The 22,804-nt window shown below is 41.6% G+C and overlaps 1 protein-coding gene across 3 annotated transcripts in view; it reads right to left on the reverse strand.

Annotated features, from left to right (window-relative positions):
- CCDC149 (coiled-coil domain containing 149) overlaps positions 1 to 22,804 on the reverse strand; it is a 93,270-nt gene that overhangs the window by 56,273 nt on the left and 14,193 nt on the right. For 2 of the 3 annotated variants that reach the window (XM_074992562.1, XM_074992561.1), the window contains exons 2-4: positions 18,404 to 18,565; positions 15,546 to 15,584; positions 3,429 to 3,536 (exon numbers count right to left, since the gene is read on the reverse strand). In XM_074992562.1, coding sequence (XP_074848663.1) covers positions 3,429 to 3,536; positions 15,546 to 15,584; positions 18,404 to 18,565 — 309 coding nt within the window. Of the gene's footprint in view, positions 1 to 3,106; positions 3,131 to 3,428; positions 3,537 to 15,545; positions 15,585 to 18,403; positions 18,566 to 22,804 lie in introns of all 3 variants that reach the window. The other variant, XM_074992560.1, reaches the window with a different exon arrangement.

The following is a 22,804-nucleotide window of genomic DNA, read 5'->3' on the forward strand; positions in this document are numbered from 1 at the left end:
AGGAAGCTCATCAGAAGTGGAAACTTAGACAGATGACTAGGGAGAAGTATAAAAACGTTGCTTGACCATGCGGCAGTATAATCAGGAAGATGAAAGTCCAACTGGAATTGCAGCTAGAAAAGGGATATGAAGGATAACAAGCTGGGTTTCTATTCTCTGGGTATGTTACATATAAAAAGGTCATTAAGGAAAGCATGGGACCTTACTGAATGGGGAAGGCAAACTAGTGACAGATGATGTTGAAAAAAACTGACACACACAATGCTTTTTTTTGCCTTGGTCTTCACAAAGGTAGCTCCCAGACTGCTACACTGGGCAGCCCTGTAGTGGGAGCTGGTGGGCAGCTCTCAGTACTGAAAGAACAGGTTAAGCACTATTTAGAAAAGTTGAACATGCACAAGTCCATGGGCCAGATCTAAAGAATCTGAGGGTGCTGAGAGAGGCAGCTCATGCAATTGCAGAGCCACTGGTAATCATCTTTGGAGATCAAGGATGGTCCCAGGTGATTCAGAACCGGCAAATTCATAGCCCACCTTTAAGAAGGGGAAGAAAAAGGAGGATCCACAGAACTACAGACCAGTCAGCCTCATCTCAGCCCCAGGAAAAATCCGGGAGCAGGTCCTCAAGGAATCCATCTTGAACACTTTGGAGCCCCCCATACATAAAGGATGCAGACGAACTGGAAAGGTCCACTCCAGGGCAACTTAAATAATTAGGAGGCTGGGGTACCTGTCTTACAGCAGAGGCTGAGGAAAGTGGGCTTATTTAGTATTTAAAAGAGAAAATAGTGAGGGGGCATTTGAGCAGTTTTCAACTTGAAAGGGATGGCAGTTCCAAAGAAAATGGATGCTATTCTCAGTGGTGGCAGTTGACAGAACAAGAAGCAATGGGCTCAAGTTTCAGCGGGAGCGATCTAGGCTGGGTATTACGAAAAACTATTTCACTAGGAGGAAGATGAAGCACTGGAATGGGCTACCTAGGAAGGTGGTGGAATCTCCATCGTTTAGAGACTTTTAAGGCCTGGCTGGACGAAGCCCAGGCTGGAATGATTTAATTGTGGAAGTTGGTCCTTGGTATTAGCAGCGGGTTGGACTAGATGACTTCCAGCCCTAATCTTCTGTGATTCTAAAAGGACATCAGAGCAATTGAGCGTAAAGATTTATTCTCATATTGCTAGGCATTAGAGCTGAAGGTTTCAACAAAAAAAGAAACAGGTAGGAGGAAAATTCTCTTTGTTGGAGTCAGTGCCTCAATTACTTCACACTGAAGACTATAGACGCTCCCGTGTGACAGTCCTCCAAGGAGACCCTGCAGACAAAAGGGAAGCCAAGACTTCATGTTCCTCAAATTTATAAAAATAAAGGTTTCTAAAAAGTAGATTTACAAAAAAATTAAAAAGCACCTCTGATCCTCAGGAGGAAAACAAAACATTTACACTTTTTTTTTCTGAGGAAGGCAGGTTAAGGGCACTACTTCAGGATGTAGGAGACACAGGTTCAGTTCTCCACTCTGCTGTGAACTTCCTTTGTGACCATGGGTCTCTCTGAACCGCCCATCTCCAGCTGTGAAGGGAGATGCTCTCTCTGCATCACTCGGGCATTAGGAGGATAAGTACAAAGACTGTGGTGTGTTTTGAGAGCTGGTGATAAAAAGCACAGTATAATAGGCATTATTCATAATTATTAGCTAAACTCTGCAGATCCCCTTAAATAGCACAATTAGATCTCAGTGGGGCAGCTAGATCATGAGCCATTCCTGGCAATAATTCTGGGTTTTGGTTTTCTCTGCCTTCATGTTATGAACAGAAGGAGTACAACAAAGTGGAGAAAATGTACCTTTTTTCCCGGGTGGCACTGTCTTTGACAGCCATCTGAGAGACTATATTTTCAGCTAATATTCTACTTTTTTTGACAGAACTCAAAATATGCACTAGAACACACTGTAGGCATTTTCTGAGCAGCATCTTTGACAAAGATGGAAATGGGTGACAAGGAACATTAAAAAAGGAGGAGGGAGAGGAAAATAGATAAAAAGCAAATCTGACTAACGTACCTATACAGTCATTGTCACCATAATATCACAGCAACTCGTAACTCTAAATTCACACCAGTGTGAGGAATGGAAGTAACGTTATTGCCATTTTACAGAAGGAAAAATGAGGAACACAGCAGCTAAGTAATTTGCCCAAAGCCACAAAGGAAACCTATGTTGGAGGAAAAAATTTAGCTTGGGCTTCCCATGCGCTAGGCTGGTGACCTAACCACTGGATCATCCTTCCCTGCAAAGGAGTTTGCTGGAGGCAGGATGCTCTTACAAAATAAAAAAAAAAAATTAAGTTTCCAATAATATAGGGGAAGAAATCATTAAAGAAAATATAACACAAAAGGTAACTAAGAGCGTAGAGACAAGAGAGAAAAAGAGGAAAGAAAACAAATCAAAAATATTTACATACATGTATCAGAATAAGTTACAGCAGCAGGTATAAGCACCTTTATACCAACATAACTGCATCCAAATAATAGTTTTACCACTTTATCAGTTTAGTTATAATCATATAACAATGTGTTTAAGCCAGCCCCTACACCCCAGTCCTGCAAGCCACTCCAGTGGCACTCCACATGAGCACAGAGGTACATTGAGGCCTTTGCGTAATTTCTGTTCTGCTCCCCAGAAGTCTCACTTGGTTTTGAGCCTTACTGTTTCCTCTCCACCACCTGATTCAAGTCCTACCTTTCACTAGTGTGATTTGTGTGCATACTATCGTGCATAGCTGCAGCTGCAAGTTCATACACACATTTAGCTTGAACCTATTTATTTCACTCAACGGACAACTGGAGTTTGGAGCAGTAGATTTTGAGACGTTCACAAATATTGCTAAACAGGGCAATAAAATAAATGGGTTATATAAAGATAAAAGCAGGATGATTACTTAAAATTCATAAAATATATATTTCAGTCTCAAGACCACTTGGATCTGCTTTTTGGGAGAGAAAAAATGAACAATACTTTCTTGTTTAATTATATACTGAAAATCTGCACTATTGTGTTAGATGATAAAAATTATCACAAACAAGGAAAGAACAAATGCTTATCCAAATATACTTACAAATGGAAAGACCAGTGACAGCATCTAAAACAGCAAAAGCTAGTGATGATTATCCCAAAACAGTATCCACAATGAATATTCAAAAACAGAAGAAATTTAGCATGTTTTATTTATGTAGAGAAGCTTTTCAAGGAACCCAGATTACTAATATTCTATGTAGGCTTTTTCTGTTCCATTTCTGAATTTTTTTAACCTCAATATTCTTGAAAGTCATGAAAAAAGAGCAAAATATTTCCTCATTCAGTTTTTCTGAAGAGCTTGTCTCTAGTCCTGTTTAAACATTACATGTACTCTTCCTATTAAACAAAAATGTTTGTGGTACCTTGTTGTCTCCTTGTACTTCTCCCAGTCTTTGTTGAAGTTCTTTAATTTCTTCTCCCAGATGCTTATTTCGATCCCGAGAATCACTCAATAGCTGGGCAAGGTTAGCCTAGAAATGTAACAGTTTTATATTAGACAGAAGTATGCTTTTGTGTTGGCAGGGAGTGTGGGCAGTGGTTGAGAAGGAATCAGGGCTTTATTCACTACCTTTCAACAATGTTTTGTTTTAGCGCTATTATCTTGCCCTGATGTTTCATTAGAAACAGCACAAGGCTCCTAGCATCTAAATTACTTGATTAATCATTTTACAGTATGTGTACATACAAAATGTCTAAACAGTACATAAAAATAAATAAAAGCCAGATGGGAATACCCAATATTATCTCTGATACCTCTGAAAATAAAAGAAGCTTGGCAGGCTAAATCTGATATGAGGTAGCTAAACTAACAATTTTGAACATGGGTATAATTAGGCAAAAGGCACAGCTGAGAGAGCGAGAGACTTTATTAAGTGGGAGGGGTTTGCCCTCTGCTTAAATTTTACACATTATTACACAAGACAACTTTAAAAAATCCCCCCATCCCTCTCCTGACAAGTCACTACTCTCATACATGACTACTCTGAAAGTGTCTTATAAGTCAAAGTGCTGCAACATTTAGGAGACATGGAGCACGATCTGACATTTCTTATTGCATGTTTACTGAAATACAGGTTAGTGAAAGAAAGACCCAGAGATGTACACCCTGGAAAAGCAAAATGGTGTGTAAAAACAACCAGGAGTCTAGTGGCACCTTAAAGACTAACAAATTTATTAGGGAACAAGCTTGTTAGTCTCGTTAAGGTGCCCGCAGACTCCTTTGCATGGTGATAAGTATCAGAGGGGTAGCCATGTTAGTCTGTATCTGCAAAAACACCAAGACCTGGGTACCTTGCAGACGAACAGAAATTGTGGAGTATAAGCTTTCATGGGCAAAGACTCGCTTCGTCAGATCTAAGGTACCACAGGACTTGCTGTTGTTTTTACCATACTCCTTGTTTTTGCTGAAACAGCCTGACATGGCTAACCCGCCGAAAAATGGTGTGTGTGTGTACGCGCGCGAGAGAGAGAAATTATCATTACTGACATCCTAAATATTTTGTGGAGTTAACTACTCTTTCCTCTACCCCCACTCCACATTTTCCACAGAATTTTACTAGCCGATCACAATGCAAAGAGAGTCTAACCCAGAAGCAGGCAACATATGGCCAGGGGCTGGATCCAGCCTGCCAAGCCTTTTAACACAGCCTGCAGCCTGCACCTGCAGCATGGAGCAGAGGGTGCTGCCTTTCCCGCCCAGCCAGTAAAAGCTGAGAGATTATGCTGGGGGCACAGACAGTGCACAAAGCTTCCCACCGCAGCACAGAAAGCCACACGGAACAGCCAGCCGGTTTGAGTGGTCTGGGGCTGCTGGCAGGCGGAAAAGTCTGCTTGAGAGTGCTGCCAGCCAGGAGCTGCTTAGGTTAAGCACCTCATGGCCAGATCCTCACTTTGGCACCTACCCCCTCCCCCCTCCGCACCCCAACTCCCGCCCAGTCCTCGCACTAAGTCCAGCACCCTTTTGTTTTGTTAATAACAATCACCTTTTTTGAGACTATGATCTGATTCCTGCGTCCTAGAAGGCAGGAAGTCCTGTGTGCATGTGCCTAAACCTGCAAGGTAAGCTGTTAGGAATATTTAAGTTGTTTTCAAGGAGCTTTTTTTTTTTTTTTTTTTAAACTGCTTAAGAGCATCCCACAGGAAGAAACTCCTGAGTGCGTCTTCCTGCGCTCTCAAAGGGGTATTTTGCATATCAGTGCTGGCGGCATTATCACCCCAGGTCAGGGAATCTGTGACCTTGAGGAGTTTTTTAAGAGTAAGTGTTTACTGGCAGGGTATTTTTAAAGTCTCTTGCAGGCCTCTACCTTCTGCATAAGAAGTGCCAGTGTGGGGTACCTCCTGGACACACACCATGAAACTAACACAATGTTTGACAACTATTACTGTGACCACTTTGTTTCTATGTTGCATCCCTTTCTCACACCCTTTCCCCCTCTATCTCAACCAATCTAAATAAAGTTACTCCTGAAATTTGGAGAAGTACAGGTGCTTTTTGAAACTTTATCTTTAAGACTTTGAAACCCCAATCTAACTTTCACTTAGGTACTTATGAAATTTTACTCAGTCGCATGCTATCTGGCTCCAGACCTACAAACCTGATCCATGTAGGCATAATGGTTCGCCTTTCTAGATCTGACTGCAAGATCAAGAGGGCCTAGGTATACGCAGTATCTAGAGTGCAATGGACCTGGTCTGATTAGTGTCCATAGATCCCAATGTAACAAACAGAACAAGAAAAAATCATTTGTGATTGTTGCTAGCAAAATCTACTTTGCTAGATTAGAGGCCTGTATCACTGCCAACTTCAAATTCACATAGAGGAACAAGTAGTCAAATATACTGGCCCTCTTGAACAGTCCGACCATTGGTCAGAGCCACTGCGGCAAGTCATACTTTTCTGAGGACAGGGGCTCACATGAGCACAGTAAAGTTCCTTAGGTTTACTGGAAAAGATCAAAGCATTTTTAATTGCTGAGATGGTTGAAAACTGAGAATTGCTTGGAGCTGTCTGTTTTTGGGCAAGAATTAGCCAGATTCCGATGTTCGTTTTGCGATAACAATCTTTCAGCAACATTGAAACTATTTTTCAAGTTCTGCTTCAATAGAGTGATTTTTTGATGCATGCTAATGAATGAGTATGATAGTCAACAACATCCTAAATGGAATAAGTGGCTTCAAGATGCAGTCTGTAAATAAAGGTGAAATAAGTGAGAGTGAGTTACTTAAGAGGAACGCTATTTGTACAAGTCACTGAAGCATTTGTTTGTGAAATACATTTTATCATGAACTTGAACAGATCTGAAAACTCCAATATGAAATTTCAGCTTCTTAAAATAACTGAATGTTCACTAATGAGTGTTTTCAATGATGACACTGGAATCGTGCTAGCTTTGAGCCAAATCTGTCTCCACTCACTATAATGGATATATGATAACACTCATTTATTTGCTACAAAAACATTTTTCTGGGATTGCAATTTTCTGTTGCATTTTACTGCTTTGTCAGTTGAAGGATTTAGACAATATAATAGCTTTTTCTATTCACAACAAATATTTTGAGAGCAATTCTAAACAAAGGATGTAGACACCAAAATAAAACAGCCCTTGTTCATATACTAAGAACTTCTCAATAAGCTAAGGACAGACTTACTCCTTACTGCAAAACTTCCATGCTACTTCTGTTAAAGCAAAACAAATAAGCCAAGCCTCCAACGAGTTTTGCAGAATTCATTCCACCAGCTTACTAATATATATTCTAAATTGTCCCAGATTCCAAAAGGTTTTGGCAAGATATCATCAAGGCTCTCAGTTAAACCTGGACAGGGGAAGAACTTTGTCCCTTCAGATATTCTATAACAGTGTTTATTAACCTGACGCTGCCTTCCTAAACTGCAGCAAAGAGTTCTTAGGCACTAGTGTCAGTCCATGGAGCACCCATTGAGAAACACTGCTCATTTCTAGTCAAGACACATGCTCAAAATTTTGGGAGGCAGGAGGAGGAGTGTGAGAATGGAAGCGCTTTATTTTAAAGGTAGGGAGGCCATATCTCCCTGTCCCAAATACAGGACAGCGAGATATGAAGGGAGGGGCAGCTCCTCCCGGCTCCACCAAGTCCTGGGGAGCCAGGAAGGAGGCTGCAGACGTTGGCCCTACCCAAACCCTGGAGAAGCAGCAGTTGCCAGTCTTCCCTAGGAGCCCAGGGGAAGCAGCAGCCATGGCCCTCCCCAGGAGCCCTGGAGAAGAAGCAGTCCCCAGCACTCCCCGGCAGCCCTGGGAAAGCAGCAGCCCCCAGCACTCCCTGGGACCCCCAGAGAAGTGACAGTGGCAACCACCTCCGCTCCTCCCCATTTCCCTGAGGCTTAGGGAAGTGATCTATGTGCTCTCCGGCCAGCAGCTGTGCCTGCAGAGATGCTGGCAGAAAAGGTCAGTGGGGCACAAGTACAGGACAATTAGTCCCTTTTAAAAAATAAGTAGACACACCTTTTTGGCATTCCAAATACAGGACTGTCCTGCCAAATACAGGATGGATGGTCACCCTCTTTAAAGGTAACTTAGCCAGCTGAAGACACTGCTTAAAAAACCTGCAGATAGTACGACGAGCCAGTGAATAGCCACCAGGGAATAATTATTTTCATTCATTAAATATTTTACTAATCGGAACAGAATTTGAACCAATAATCAATAGATCAGAAAAAATATTTCCATTCAAATACTTTCTGGAACTGTCCCTCCCTGTATAAGATCCTTTTAATGGCTTTTCAAGCCCAACCTTGCAAGTTAAAGTGCTGTATTCCTTCACACTACTGTATTAAAAATGGATAGGCACACCCTTTTAACCTGCCTCAGTTCTCTGTCACCTAAATCTTACCTATCATCTCAAAAAAATCCTCCACCTTTAGATGCTGCCAGAAAAGAGTGTTTGGTTTTTAAAGAGGGCTTTTTTGGGCGGGTGGAGGGGTTTAACATTTGGAAAAAAATATGCCTTTAAACATTTAGAGGCAAATGTTGAAAAAATAGCTCATCATTATGTTAATATCTTACAGTATTCCCATTTCTTATGCCTATATCTTCAACAAGGGAGAAGAAGACAAAAGTCTGTAGAAACATCACGAACATTTAAGGGCTGTGATTGATAGCAAGTTTAATTGCAATGTGTTGCTCCATGCTTTCTAATTACATCGATGGGTGATTTAACACAATAAAGCTTGCTTTGATTAGCAAAGGCCCTTGTTCATCACAAAATGTGATGACCTCTGCTATCAGTACAATCTTATTAACAGCTAAACTAACCTCCCCCACCAGTACTCCCCCAAAAATGGTTCTGAGACGACAGTGACCCAGAGGAAACAAACAAAATGCATCATCCACAAGTCACATATGACCTTGGACAGAAAAAGAAATTCCCTAGTGATGACCTAATGAAAAATAAATACACAACCCCTACAGAAGAGCCCAGACTCTCAGACTGGTCACACAGATTTCTGCTAGCTCAGAAATGCGTCACTTAGGGCTTGTTAATGTTTTGCTAAGTCTTGTTCACTTTTACTCACCTCTAATAACTTTCACGACTGGAATTCAGAAATGTGGAATATGCATTTTTGTTAATACAGGGCTGATCAAAAAATATTTAGCACTGATTTTTTCTTCCATGCAAAGCTCTTTACAGAAATAAATATATCAAGGAGCAACATTTAGGTTTATCAATTTAGAAGCCACTGATACAGACAGAGCTGTATCTGCAGCTGCAAAAATGATCTGCAGGTATCCACATCCATGAATGCAGATAACCACAAATTTGCAGGGTTCTAAGTACAAGATTTGTGTCCACATCCATATCTGGAAAATGAGCCACAGATACCCACATTTATGGATGGGACACAAAGCAGATATCTGTGGATTTGCAGGGCTCTAGATACATTGTTTTTTTAGTGTCAACAAAGACATACTTTGCATGCCAGCTCTGGTCCTCTGTAGCAGAGCACCTATGAACAGTTATGGGCTGCAGAACAAGAGTACGGGCAGATAATAGCTGTTGTCTCTTTGAGGATGTCACTTCTTCCCTGCACTCACTGCTACCCCTTTGCCAATCACAGAAGAGTGTAACACTGGAAATAGCTTTCATAACTAAGTTTCTAGAAGCACTGCTCAGTGGGGGAGATCAGCAAGGACATAGTTGTCCCCAAATCCTGATTACATGGTGCTTGTGCATCAAGTATTTGTCAGATCTAACTTAAATAAAAGCTTTTTGGGTAAATATAGTCCTCCATATTGCTCTCCAAGAAAATCCTCTAATGGAATTGTTTTACGGGAATCATTTCAATTGCTTTCAGAATCTGAGATGGACAATTTTGCCTCAAACACAAGGTAAAACAGAAAAATAAGATCTTTGTAGCCTTTTGAGCATTATGATTAATGAGCACTGCTGTGCTGTCAAGGATATTCAAGTTTATCCACAGGCAAGGATTCTCTCTACTCCACCAAAGAGAGACACTGAGAAAGGAGAGGACAAGGAGTGTGGGAGACGGAGGAGAATGGGCCTTAAAAAAACCCAACATCTTAAAAATAGGTACCGCTGTGACAACTGTACTTTAAAAAGAAAAGGTAGACTAACTTTTAACTACATTCTGAGGAAAACAAAAAACTACTCTCACCCTACTGAGCAAGACTTGCAACATTGCAGAAAATTCTAGTTTTCAACCTACATGCTTACAACACACAGAATGCCCCATTTCCATAAGAATGAAGATATGCAGAATCTAGGGTCCCTCCATTATGCAGGCAAGATTCTTCTAAGCAGGTGTGATTTGAAATATGCAAGAATACTGTTCTCTGAAGCATTACAAGGACAAACAATCTCTCAGTTTTCCATCTGCCATTTCATAGTAAGGGAGTCACTCAGCCACAAAGCAGAACAAAGCTAGTAGGCCTCATTTTATTACTAGTACTTGGCACATGAGTAGTGCTTTTCATCTTCAGACCCTCTTAACAAAGGAGAGATCACATTAATCAATCTTCACAACACCCGAGTGGTAGAAAAAGGATGACTGCTTCCCTCCAAACACTGCTTCTCTGAAGATTTTATCTTGCAGGGTTCTCATTAGTGGATCTCAGTACCTTCGCAAAAGGCCAGCATACTCCCTGCACAAATCTGACGACAAGGGGCTTTAGTCACACTGCTCTGCTTTTTCACTAATTCTTGGTAGCCAGAAACAGCCAGCAACCTGGACTGGAATTAGCCTTTAAACTGGATTCTGACAGGTGAACGGGACAGCCAAGCAGTTTGCGCAGGGGCAAAGTAAAGGTCTCAGTCTGGATCTATTTGTAATAAACACACACCTTTCATGTTAAGAGAAATCTAGACCTTCCTGGCACTGCAGGTGAGCATGGGCACCCGCTCAGATATCATGCCTATGAAGCAAGATGCTGTCCGGTACCAAACTGTTAGGGCCAGGGCTCTAAGTAGGGACAAAGATGTCCTGGCTTTAAGAGGGAACCTGAGGTTAGAGTTTCAGCCTTATGGGACTGGCTTCAGACTTCTGCCACAGAGTAAAGGCCATGTCTGCAGAGAGGCCAGTGTGAGCCTACTAGAAACAAACATTTTTTCCTCTCCTGAACTCTGCCCTTATCTTGCTACACAAGTCATCTATAGAAGGGCAACGAGAGTCTCTTTCCCCAGCTGTTAAGTCCCTAATTAAAGCAGAAAGGCTTTCGGTGCAGCAGCATGTACAGGTAGAGGTTTTGGGGCAGTACAAATATCTCACTAGTGATATGGATTGTTATTCTGCACCATCCATAGCTGCATCCTTGATCAGCCAATCAGAAAAAGGAACATATGCGTGCTGACAGCCTGTACAAACACAACACAATCTCCCACAAGCATTTTTTGGAAACATCAAACACTAGCTCTAAAGCCAAAGCAAGGAATTTGTTCTGTTACACTCAATATGTTAAGTAGTACACTGTTTAGGAGCTGTGGGAATTCCATCAGTCCCTCACAAGGGAGCTAAGACTCAGAACTGAGAATCCTACATAAGTAACAGAGAGAAAGCCATGCATCACTCAATTGCTTTTTCTATTCATTCCTTCTGAAGCACCTGGCATTGGACACTGTCAGAAGACAAGTAACAGAGAGGGACCCATGCTAGTCTATATACTATCAAAACAAAAAAGCAGTCAAGTAGCACTTTAAAGACTAACAAAATAATTTACTACGTGAGCTTTCGTGGGACAGACTCACTTCTTCAGACTATAGCCATACCAGAACAGACTCAATATTTAAGGCACAGAGAATCAAAAAGAGTAATCAAGGTGGACAAATCAGAAAAAAAATGATCAAGATGAGCAAATCAGAGAGTAGAGGGACAGAAGCAGGGGAAGGGGAGTCAAGAATTAGATTAAGCCAAGTATGCAAGGGAGCCCCTGTAATGACCCAGAAAATTCCCATCCCAGTTCAAATCATGTGTTAATGTGTTGAATTTGAATATAAAAGAGACTTCAGCAGCCTCTCTTTCAAGAGTGTTGTGAAAATTCCTCTTCAGTAAGATGCAAACTTTTAAGTCATTAACAGAATGGCCCACTCCATTAAAATTCTGGCTGACAGGTTTGTGGATCTGGAGTGTTTTTATGTCTGTTTTGTGCCCATTAACTCTTTGTCGAAGAGAGTTTGAAGTCTGCCCTCCCCAACAAACCCAAAAGTTGTAGTGAAAATTTGAAAAGAAAACTAGAATGTCAAGGAGATCCCATTTCCTCTACAATAGAGCTCCACTGTATGGCAACACCTAACAGTCTTTCTATATTTGTTTTAATGTGACAACACAGCAAATACAGCAGCATATAATTGGAGTTCTGTTCTATAGCTACGTCTACACGTGTAGCCTACATCGAAGTAGCTTATTTTGATGTAGCGACATCGAAATAGGCTATTTTGATGAATAACATCTTCACGTCCTCCACGGCTGGCAACGTCGACGTTCAACTTCGACGTTGCGCAGCACCACATCGAAATAGGCGCTGCGAGGGAACGTCTACACGCCAAAGTAGCACACATCGAAATAAGGGTGCCAGGAACAGCTGCAGACAGGGTCACAGGGCAGACTCAACAGCAAGCCCCTCCCTTAAAGGGCCCCTCCCAGACACAGTTGCACTAAACAACACAAGATCCACAGAGCAGACAACTGGTTGCAGACCCTGTGCATGCAGCATGGATCCCCAACTGCAGCAGCAGCAGCCAGAAGCCCTGGGCTAAGGGCTGCTGCACACGGTGACCATAGAGCCCCGCAGGGGCTGGAGAGAGAGCATCTCTCAACCCCTCAGCTGATGGCCACCATGGCGGACCCCACTATTTCAATGTTGCGGGACGCGGATCGTCTACACGTGTCCTACTTCGACGTTCAACTTCGAAGTAGGGTGCTATTCCCATCCCCTCATGGGGTTAGCGGCTTCGACGTCTCGCTGCCTAACGTTGATGTTAACATCGAAATAGCGCCCAACACGTGTAGCCGTGACGGGCGCTATTTCGAAGTTAGTGCTGCTACTTCGAAGTAGCGTGCACTTGTAGACATGGCTTATGTCTGAGATTTAACTCCATAGTTAGACCTTCACTCTAAAATGGGCTTAAAGTGGGGTCACCTCTGATTTTTCCCCAGAACCGACATGCCCTCTATGTGAAATTTCATGAAACGCTTGCTCGCTGCCCCTCTGGATGCCAGTCTTCCATCCCTCACTCAATGCTACATCAAATATTAAAAATTAATCAAGATACACGGGGGGTAGGCTGACAATGGAGTATTTGGAGCGGGAACAATGCAGGGGCTAAGTTAAGGTTGTAGTCACTGGTCCGTGGTGCAAGGTTACTGAAGTAGTGGTAACGTGTATGAAGGGGAGGAATTTGTACTTTTAGGTAGTTTATGTTTTCATTTTTTCGCTTTTATGGGTGTGAGCCAAGATTGCCATCAATAAGGTACTTCACACATCACTATAAGGTTTTTTGTGTGTTAATATACGCTATATGACTCAAATGTGAACACTGCAACCTACCATATATTCAAACATGGATAAGAACACACTCACCGTAACTACATTCTGACTGGCTGGTCACTGATAATGGAGCCAACTCCGAAGAGCACACTGCTGGGACCACAGCACAAATACACTCCCAAAAGCCTACGACCCCCATACAAAACGGAGGTGGGACACTGATGGTCAAAGGACAGAAGTTGTGAGGCACTGTAGGAAGCTTGGGGGCAGGGGTTAAAGCAGCACAGTGCATAGGGGAGAAGAGGGGACCAAAACAGTACTTTTTACTCCACCTCCTTCTCCTGGCAGTGTCAGGTGGTCATTTTGGTGGCATTCTGTAGCCTTAATACTTGACCCACTTTCTGGCACAAAACTTGAACTATGAGTAGGTTGCTCTGTGTTTCAAGTTTTGCTGGATTCCGATGGGGCTCAGCACATGTGAATCCACCTGACACAGAAATCATTACCAGATCAGGGCTTTCATCTTTATGGATGAAAAAAATGAACTGAAATTGGCTGTAATGCCACAAATTGCCACTGAGAAGGTAGCCAAGCTTCTGAGCAGAAGGGTACTGGGAAGAGTCCAGAGAACGTCTCACTTCCATTTGCTTAATACTAGAGGAAAGCACCCTATGCACATATAATGACAAAGGTAGTACAAATATATTTATAATGTCTCCCTGTTTCATCCTCCGTTCAACAGGAATTACTTTTCTTAGCAGAAAACTGGATTTCAAAAAGGTATTCTTAGAAAACAAGGTTATGTCTCAGTAAATTACATTTAACTATAAACAACTGCAGGTGCATCTTGATGGACACCTGGCACACTTCTTGGGTGTGTGATAGGGTCAGGCAGGAGGGCTAGCTTAGAAGAGGATAGAGGGAGCTCCAAACAAAGCACAGACAGCCTGGCTTATTAGCAGAGGGATACTTCAGGGAGCCAGGAGCAGCTGACCTATGGAAGCACCACAGGGATCACTACCAGCCAGTGAACTCAAAATAAAGGTTGACATAGGGTTTTAATTCATTCCAGTGAACACAAGCAGTATTTATGGCACACTTAAATCTTTAGCCTTCAACTTGTACCTCCGTTGAAGGGCCATATTCTAATGAATTCTAATTAATTATTTGCAGCATTCTTATTTTTCTGTAAGCCATTTTGAAGGGAAATACTGGGCAGTGTTATCAAAAACTTATGAGTTCACCACAATTCTCACCATAGGTGGGTTTTTCCTAACATGGCAGCTCCTGAAGTCAGTCAGTTTATGAACATTTCAGTTACTATTTTAAAGTTTAAATTTTTTAAAAGAAAGTTTTAGGCTCTCCAGGATGCAGAAGAAGATAGAAAATTTGACTTGAGTGAAGTCTAGAGACTCAAAACAAAAATGAACCCACAATTTGTTATTTTGTAAGAGTAAACATTTCCAAGCCAATCTCATCATTTTTTGAAGCCTGAGTTGACTTTTTAATATCTGGGGATATGGATAGGGATTTCATCTCCCTGCAGTTTAAAGGGGATATACATGTAGATTTTTAAATGTTGAATTACTGACAAGGAAAAGCATTATTACGAATATTAGGCACTCGTTGAGGGGATGGGGACGACACACTGGTGATTGACTAAAATGGGGATTCTCAAATTCTCAATAATATGGGCTACAACTTCAGAGTTTCATGGACACCTTGCCTTTAGTCTCACCCAAATCACTTCCCTTACTATCCATAATATCCCAGTGGCAAAGGAAAAAGAGGTAATGCCTACATTCAAAGACATCAACAAGAAAACATTCACGTATTTTTGCCTGGCTTTAATGCAACTAATGTTTTGCCCTTTTTGAGAAGTTATGAATGGTTATTTCTGTTCTTCGTTTCACTGCAACCTCCCATTTCTTGTGTTTCTTAGTAGAAATGAAGATCCATCTTCACGCAACAAATAACTCTCTGCAGACCATCAAGTACTCTGTTGGGCACTATATCTGAACCTTTGGCCTAAAATGAATGTAAACAATTAATACAGTTCCCGACTAACCACCCCCTGCCCAAAATAAAAAAAACAGTAGAGCAAGCAATTGGAAAGAGCACCAAAACATAGTGTAAGTAACTGGTATCCACTCAATATATTTGTAAGTCCCATTTGACATCATGGTGCCCCTAATGTTCACTTGTTTTAGGACTCAAACACAAGTAAATGAAGATAGAAATCAACAAGAGTAATGAGATTTGAGATTGCCATCTAGATAAAATGATAGCCATGACCATTTACTCTGTTTAATAATGATAGCTCAGCTATTTCTGAGCTCCCATGTTGAAAAAAGAACAAGTGATTAAAGATTTCATGGTCATCCAAGGTAAATTGGAATGTCCACCTGAACATCAGATTTTTTAATAGACATCTATACAATTTTAAGAGTTTGAATTCTCACAAAATAGTTTATTTATGATGCCAACTAAAACAGAAAAGCCTACCTGTTTCCTTTTTTCAGGAGGTAAAGAGGGATCCCCATCCTACAAATAAAGAGATGCATTTTATCAGCAGTTTATTTCTGAAATAGGTAAACGTATAAACTTTGTTTCTTTAAAAATTAAAAAAAACATAATATATCTGGAAGTAGAGCTGTCAATTAATTGCAGTTAACTCATGTGATTAAATCAACAAAATCATGATTAAAATTTAATTTTGATTAATCTCAGTGTTGAACAATGGAATACCAATTCAAATGTATTAAACATTTTGGATGGTTATCTATATTTTTCAAATATATTGATTTCTATTACTATACAGAATACAAAGTGTACAGTGCTAATTTTAGATTTTTATAACAAATATTTGCACTGTAAAAATGATAAATAGATGTTTTACAATTTACCTCAAACAAGCCGTGGAGGAATGTCATGTCTTTAACATGAAAGTATAACTTACAAATGTAGATTTTTTTTTTGGTTACATAACTGGACTCAAAAATAAAAGCCTGTTAAACTTTACATACAACTCCAATCAGTCCTCCTACTTGTTCAGCCAAATGCTATGACAAACATGTTTGTTTACATTTATGACAGATAATGCAAGTTTCTCATTTACAGTGTCATCTGAAAGTGAGAACAGGCGTTCATATGACACTTTACAGCTGGCATTGTAAGGTGTTTACATGCCGTACATGCTAAACATTCATATACACCTTCATGAGTTGGCCACCATTCCAGGGAGCCTGCTTCCATGGCGATAGCGCTTGTTGAAAACATAGTGTACTGAATTTGTGACTGAACTCCTTAGGAGAGAACTGTATGTTTCCTGTTTTTTCCCCCCAAACTCTAACATATATTTCACATTTTAGCAGTCTTAGATGATGACCCAGGAAACGTACATTTTAAGAACACTTTCACTGCAGATTTGACAAAACACAAATAAGATACCAATTTCAGATTTCTAAAGAGAGCTACAGCACTTGACCCAAGATTTCAGAATCTGAAGCACCATCCAAAATCTGGGTGGGATAAGGTAGGGAGCACGTGTTCACAAGTCTTAAAAGAGCAACACTTTGATGCAGAAATTATAGAAACCAAACCACCAAAAAAGAAAATCAACCTGCTCCTGACATCTGACTCAGGCAAAGAAATAAGCCTGCATCTTGTCTGTTCTGCTTTAGGTCATTATCAAGCTGAACCCCCACCCATCAGCATGGACATGTGCTCAGGAATGAAGGCTGAAGCATGAAGTGACACACGACTCTTTATTTCATCTGGAACATAAATCTCTTGTGGTGGTAGCTACACAAGTGCCATGTGACTGCCTGTCCTCACCTTCTGGTGACAGGGTAAAGGAGAAGTAGGCAGCATTATGTCCTGCACATTCTAACCAACTTGTTTGTCTGAGCGACTGGCAGAAGAAGAACTGAGTGGGCTTGTAGGTTCTAAAGTATGACACATTTATTTTTGAATGGAGGATTTTATACTTAATTCTACATTTCTAAGTTCAATATTCATGATAAAAAGACAGCACTCTAGTATTTGCATGCAGTGAACCACAAAATATTTACTTTGTTTCACAGTGAAAATATTTGTAATCATAAATAAAGTGAGCACTGTACACTTTGTATTCTGTTATAATTGAAATCAATGTATTTGCAAATGAAAAAAACATTCTAAAATACTTAGATAAATAGTATTTGTATTATTGAACATTGCTTTAATCACAATTAATTGCTTTAAATCATGTGATTGCCCTAATCTGAACCAATCAGTTTGAAAATTAGGTTCCAAAAATGCCAAATTGATTAGGACATTTTATGTTAACTTCAGAAGATTCTTGGAATTGGAAAGTTGAGATTTATTTGCATTGCTGAAAACAGCGTATCATACATTTATATTGCATCGCTCTCTAAAACCACACATGATACAGTCATCTTTTAAATGGAAGCCTGACTTTTAAATTAATCTCCTTGGGATTGGAACAGTCTCTGCTTGTGCCTGATGTATAGGCTTATTTTTTCAACTTGGATTCACATCCATTATTTTTAATTTTCTTCAATTAACTAATTTTATTTTGACAGTTGCAGGAAATTAAGGCAAGTAGGTTTGAGGCTAGGGAAGCACTGACTGCAGGACTGCAGGGGGTCCCCTAAGCCGACTGCAGAGCTGCAGGATGCTCGCTGCACTGTAAAGGGACCCGAGATAACAGGTGCATGGTGCAGAAAGAAGATGCATTCTGTCTTGGCAGAGTACAGATCCCAGGCCAGAGCTACAAGGGAGATTGCTTGCCACTTTTTGGGGGGGAAAAGGGAGAGACCTCACTGCTGAATGGCTTCATCCCCAGGCAAGAGTCATTCAGCAGCAAGGTAGTCCCTCCTGCAACCAGAGGCTTGTCCTTGTCCTTAGAAGCACTGGCCAGAGGTCTCTGCTCTACTTCACCAGGCCTGGTGTCCTCCTCTCACCTGCAGACACTCCAGCATCACTGGCTCCCTGTCATGGCTTCACCCACTCACTCCTTTGACAGCAGGGCTGCAGAGGTTTCTGTGCTGCTGCAGGGCCAGCAACACACCAAACCCTGCGAGGGCAAAGGGGCGGCTGAATTCACAGTGACTGTTCTCTTCATTGATTAGAGAGCAGCAGCTGAAACCGACAGTTAACCAACATTTGTGGTTTAAATCTAGTCCTGCCAAGTCTACATTTACAGCACCAACTACATCAGTGCTTAACAAACGAATAATGGTAGAATCGGGTTCATACCATTTGGTAGTAGTATAGCAAACATTTTTGACAGCACTCACAAAAGGAAAGCACTTTTAAAACTCAGGTTCGTTCACTAAAATATCCATGAAGTAACGTACAATCAGCTCCCGGTATTTCTTTTTCAGTGACTGGTGTCGTTCCCGCAACTGATTGGCCATAAGCTTGTATTGGTCTCTCTCCTGTTGACATGTGTCCAGCTCCTTGGAAAGAATCAGCAATGCTTCCTTTTTACTTTCTAGCTTTCTTTTACATACAAGATACTGCAAGAGAGAAAAGGGAAAATAATTGGACAAAGCATTACTTCACAAGCCTGTGCTGAACTGAGAAGACTGAATTTGCATTCTTTAACAAAATATTTTAAGACCAATTTGTCTGTCAGGGTACAGAGGTTTGCATGTGCATTTTACTAGATTAAAACTGAACACTTGAATATACAGGTTGAAACTCTCTAATGTGGAGCTCTCCTGTTCAGCAAACTCCATAATACGGCAAAATTTTACCTAGCCAATGACCACTTATGGGTGTGGCCACGTTTCCCATAGTATTGGTTTACAGCTACCAGCTCTCAATGTTACGTGATGTTATTTAGCTGTAATTTACCCCTAAATGTCTTCTAAGAGCCCAGTAAACAGGGGAAGTATTCATAATGTGCTAGATAATACTGACTTTCCATCATCCAGCAAATTCTCATGTCCAGCACTGGTCAGGTCCCAAGGGTGGCAGAGAAAAGAGGTTCAACCTGTACTAGAATTACTGGGAAAGTATTTGCTGGACAACAGAATCCTAAAGTCAACTCTTAGGCCAAATTATTCTAGCAGTCCTCAACTAGAGTGTCCCGGTCATTTCTGTCCAAAGATAATTCCACAGCATAACCTTGATTGTGACTTTTGTGGCAGTATAAACAATTCCCAATCATTGTTACCTAAGTTAACATTAATTTTTAATTTTCTAATCAGTTCCTCTATCTTTCAAGATTAGGTCTCTCAGAGAAGTTCCCAATATTGGCTCTAACACTTTCGGAGTTAGGAAATCATACAGCTTCCTCCCCACCCTACCCCACTCTGAGCAATAGATAAGTGCATAAGGAGCTGGTAATCCTACTCCGTAATGTGATTCATTCAGCTGCAGCAGACACCAAGTAGTACTCCCATCTTATCCCTTATCTGCTTGAACACTGATCCAGAAGTATGCAGGATGATTTTCGTTTGGGTTAAGAGGTAATGCCATTTTTGTCACAGTGCCACTCTCCCTCCACTTTTCCCCACTTGATCCTTCCTAAAAAGGGGTTAACAATTGATTTTAACATTTTTATCAGAGGAATTACCCTACCAGGTTTTTGTAATACCAGCTAGACCAAATTTATGCTAATAAATGAACAGTTCCTATTCTCTCCCCAAACTCTAGTACTAGCATGCAGGCCACACTAAAGTTATGTAAAGTTATATAGTAGTCCAGCGGTCAGCAACTCCTAGCACACGTGCCACTCTTAGCAAGTGAGCCAATTTTCATCGATATGCAAGGCGGGAGCTCAGCCCCGCCTCTCCTTTCCTATGCAGATGGCGCTTACTCAAAGTCACGCCACCTGTGGGTTAACAAAAGACCAGTTAATGCTACTACCCACATCTAAATGGTAAAGCTCTGCATCTTTATTTATTTATTAATGAAACTGTTGTAAGTAGAACTATTAGTGATTTTTAAAAGGCATCACTGTCACTTGGACTGTACGTAGAGGTTAAAAGGTCAAATTTCAGCACTCCATCTCAGAAAGGTTGCTGACCTCTGTACTAGCCTAGCCCATGCTGCCACTTTGCACTGGGCACCTGATTTAGAGAATGCAGGCACCTCTTCACTCATGCCCCGCAACCACCTTCTTGCTTCCTTGCCCTCCCCCGAGACACCAGGAGCCAACTGGAGGGTTGGACTGGGACTAGATCACTTCTTGCTGCTGACACCAGGCCTTCCCACTAGACCCTCCCCAAGCTGCCCTGTTACCCGCATGCCCCTGGCAACGCAGGTGTTCATTTATGGGTGTATTTTATGCTTTTCTGCCACAGATGAACTTTAATTCTCAAAAGCATTTAGACAGCAAACCTCAGCTTTTACAAAGTGCAGTCCAAGTCTCTGACTAGCACAAAAGGGTGTCTGTAAAGAAGTGTTATATTTCTACTGCACACACTATACCAATTGATGTTATTCACATATATGAGATATGGTACTAAATACATTTTGCATTTGCCCTGTAAGAGATCAAACTTCATAGCATACATGAAAACAATTTATAGTTTCATAATATACTCTGACAAGAATACTTTGTTATTATGGGCTCTCATACAAAGCAACAGCATTAGCACTTCCATACTGTTCAAGTTAGTAGGGTGGTTCTTCAGGATAAAAATCATTACTCAGATATATTACTTGCCTGGAGTTAACGTATTTAACTTCAACTTAAAATAAATGAGAAAGGGAAAGGTTGGGGGAGCATTTGACACATTAGTACTGCTAATGTCTTCCAAAAACAGGAAATGCTTAGTCGCAAAAACATAAGAGGAATGAAAAGGACACTTCCACCTTGGATTAACTTTATTCCTGGCAGCAAAGAAATTGAAACATTGCCGTACATGTTCTGGATTATGATGCCTTGGCATAAACCTCATGAAGGCAACTGTAACTCTGTACTCGTGTCCTTACCGACATCTTCTGAGTGGCAAATCCGTGGTAAAAACAGAGGGTAGTGCTTTTAGCTTCACAGACAACAAGCAGTCCTGTAGCACCTTAAAGACTAACACATTTATGTATTAGGTAATGAGCTTTCGTGGGTAAGATCCACTTCGTCAGATGATGAATCTGATGAAGCAGGTGTTATCCATGAAAGCTGATTACCTAATACCATGGTGTCCAATACATTGTGGCGAACACAACACCTCAGTGGGGCAAATAAGGTTCTGGAGGAGGGAAAGGACATTCAGCTAGAGTAGGTGGGAGAGCTGGGGGTGCCTGGATCTGGGGGCTGGGGAAATTTAGAGCAGGGGTAGGGGTGTGGCAAAGAAATCAGAACAACCACAAGTGTGGCGATCCTTGAATTGCTATTGGGCTCCACTACCTAATAAATAAATCTGTTAGTCTTTACAGTGCTACAGGACTGCTTGTTGTTGGTAAAAACACAGAAAGGCATCCAAAAATCTAAAATGTAATGCTGTCAAGAGTTACAATAGTGATAGCATAAACAATTCCAAATTCAACAAACAATTCTGCTCATCCATTTACAGTTTCTCTCCCATCCCACTTTTAAACCAAGAAAAAGTAAGGGACATGGGTGCAAGGTTACTAATTGCTACTTGGAAGTAACATCACAATCCGAGAGTTATGACTTCAGATACCTAAAGCTGTTGTAACAGAAAACCAATATAGCAATAGAAATTTTGTCATACATATAGTATAAATAGCCCTAATAAAGGGAAAAAAGGTAAGTAGAAGGGATTAAACAATTTTAAATAGGAAATCTGAGAATTATCTATAAATAAATGGCCTTTCAATGTTATCTGTAAAAGCCTGCCTCCAACAGTCGTGCTGATAATCACTTGAAATGTTCGACCCTTTTCCTTATGAAAGATTCTTCTTTGAAGAGCTCCCTGTCTTCTCATCACATGTTCTCATATAGGTAAGCCACACAAACTCCTTCCCTAAATAATTACCAGCTACCACAAAAGGCAACTGGACAGATTAATTAACTTGTACAGTAAGGTCTCAGAGAACACAAACCCAGAGTACATGACTCCACTCTTACGCAGCTGACTCCCGATTCATACAGTAAACCCTGGAAATGCACCATTTCCAGTTGCCCTTAACTCACTCCACCCTGGTCTTGGCTCAACCCTCCTGGCTCTGCATGGCCCTGACTCAGCCCTCCCCCACCCCCAGCTCTGCTTACCACCCATGCACAGCTCCTGCTCACCCCCCAACCCCACCTCTGGCTCCAGCTCACCATGCCTCAGAAGTGACTCCAGCACAACCTCCGCAGCCCAGTTCAAACCCCCTGCCAGCTCACCCCCGACCCCTGTGCCCAGCTCTAGCTCACCACCCCTCACGTGTGGCTCCAGCTCAAACCACCCCCCACCACTGCCCCGGTTCAACCCCCTGCGTTCCAGTTCAACCCCCCCGATGGCCCAGCTCACCACCCAAGTAGGGCTCCGGCTTACCACCCCCGTGCACAGCTATGGCTCAACTCCACCCCTAGGCTCCCTGCAGCCCTAACCCACCCCAGGCTCAGCCCCCATCACCTGCCTCCCAGAGCCCCAGTCCACCGCCAGGCTTAACCCTCCCCAACTGCTCCCCCAACCCAAGGACTTACATTTCTGCTGCTTCCCCAGCCGCAGAACGTGTGTTCCGCTGGGGAAAAAACTGTCCCCACTTATGCAAAATCAGAGATACACAAGAGTGCGGGGAACGGAACCCTCATGTAATTCGAGGGTCTACTGTATAAAAGTGAAAACAAGCACAAC

This window comes from Carettochelys insculpta, chromosome 4 (assembly GCF_033958435.1).
Source record: "Carettochelys insculpta isolate YL-2023 chromosome 4, ASM3395843v1, whole genome shotgun sequence".
In the NCBI taxonomy this organism is placed as follows: Eukaryota; Metazoa; Chordata; order Testudines; family Carettochelyidae; genus Carettochelys; species Carettochelys insculpta.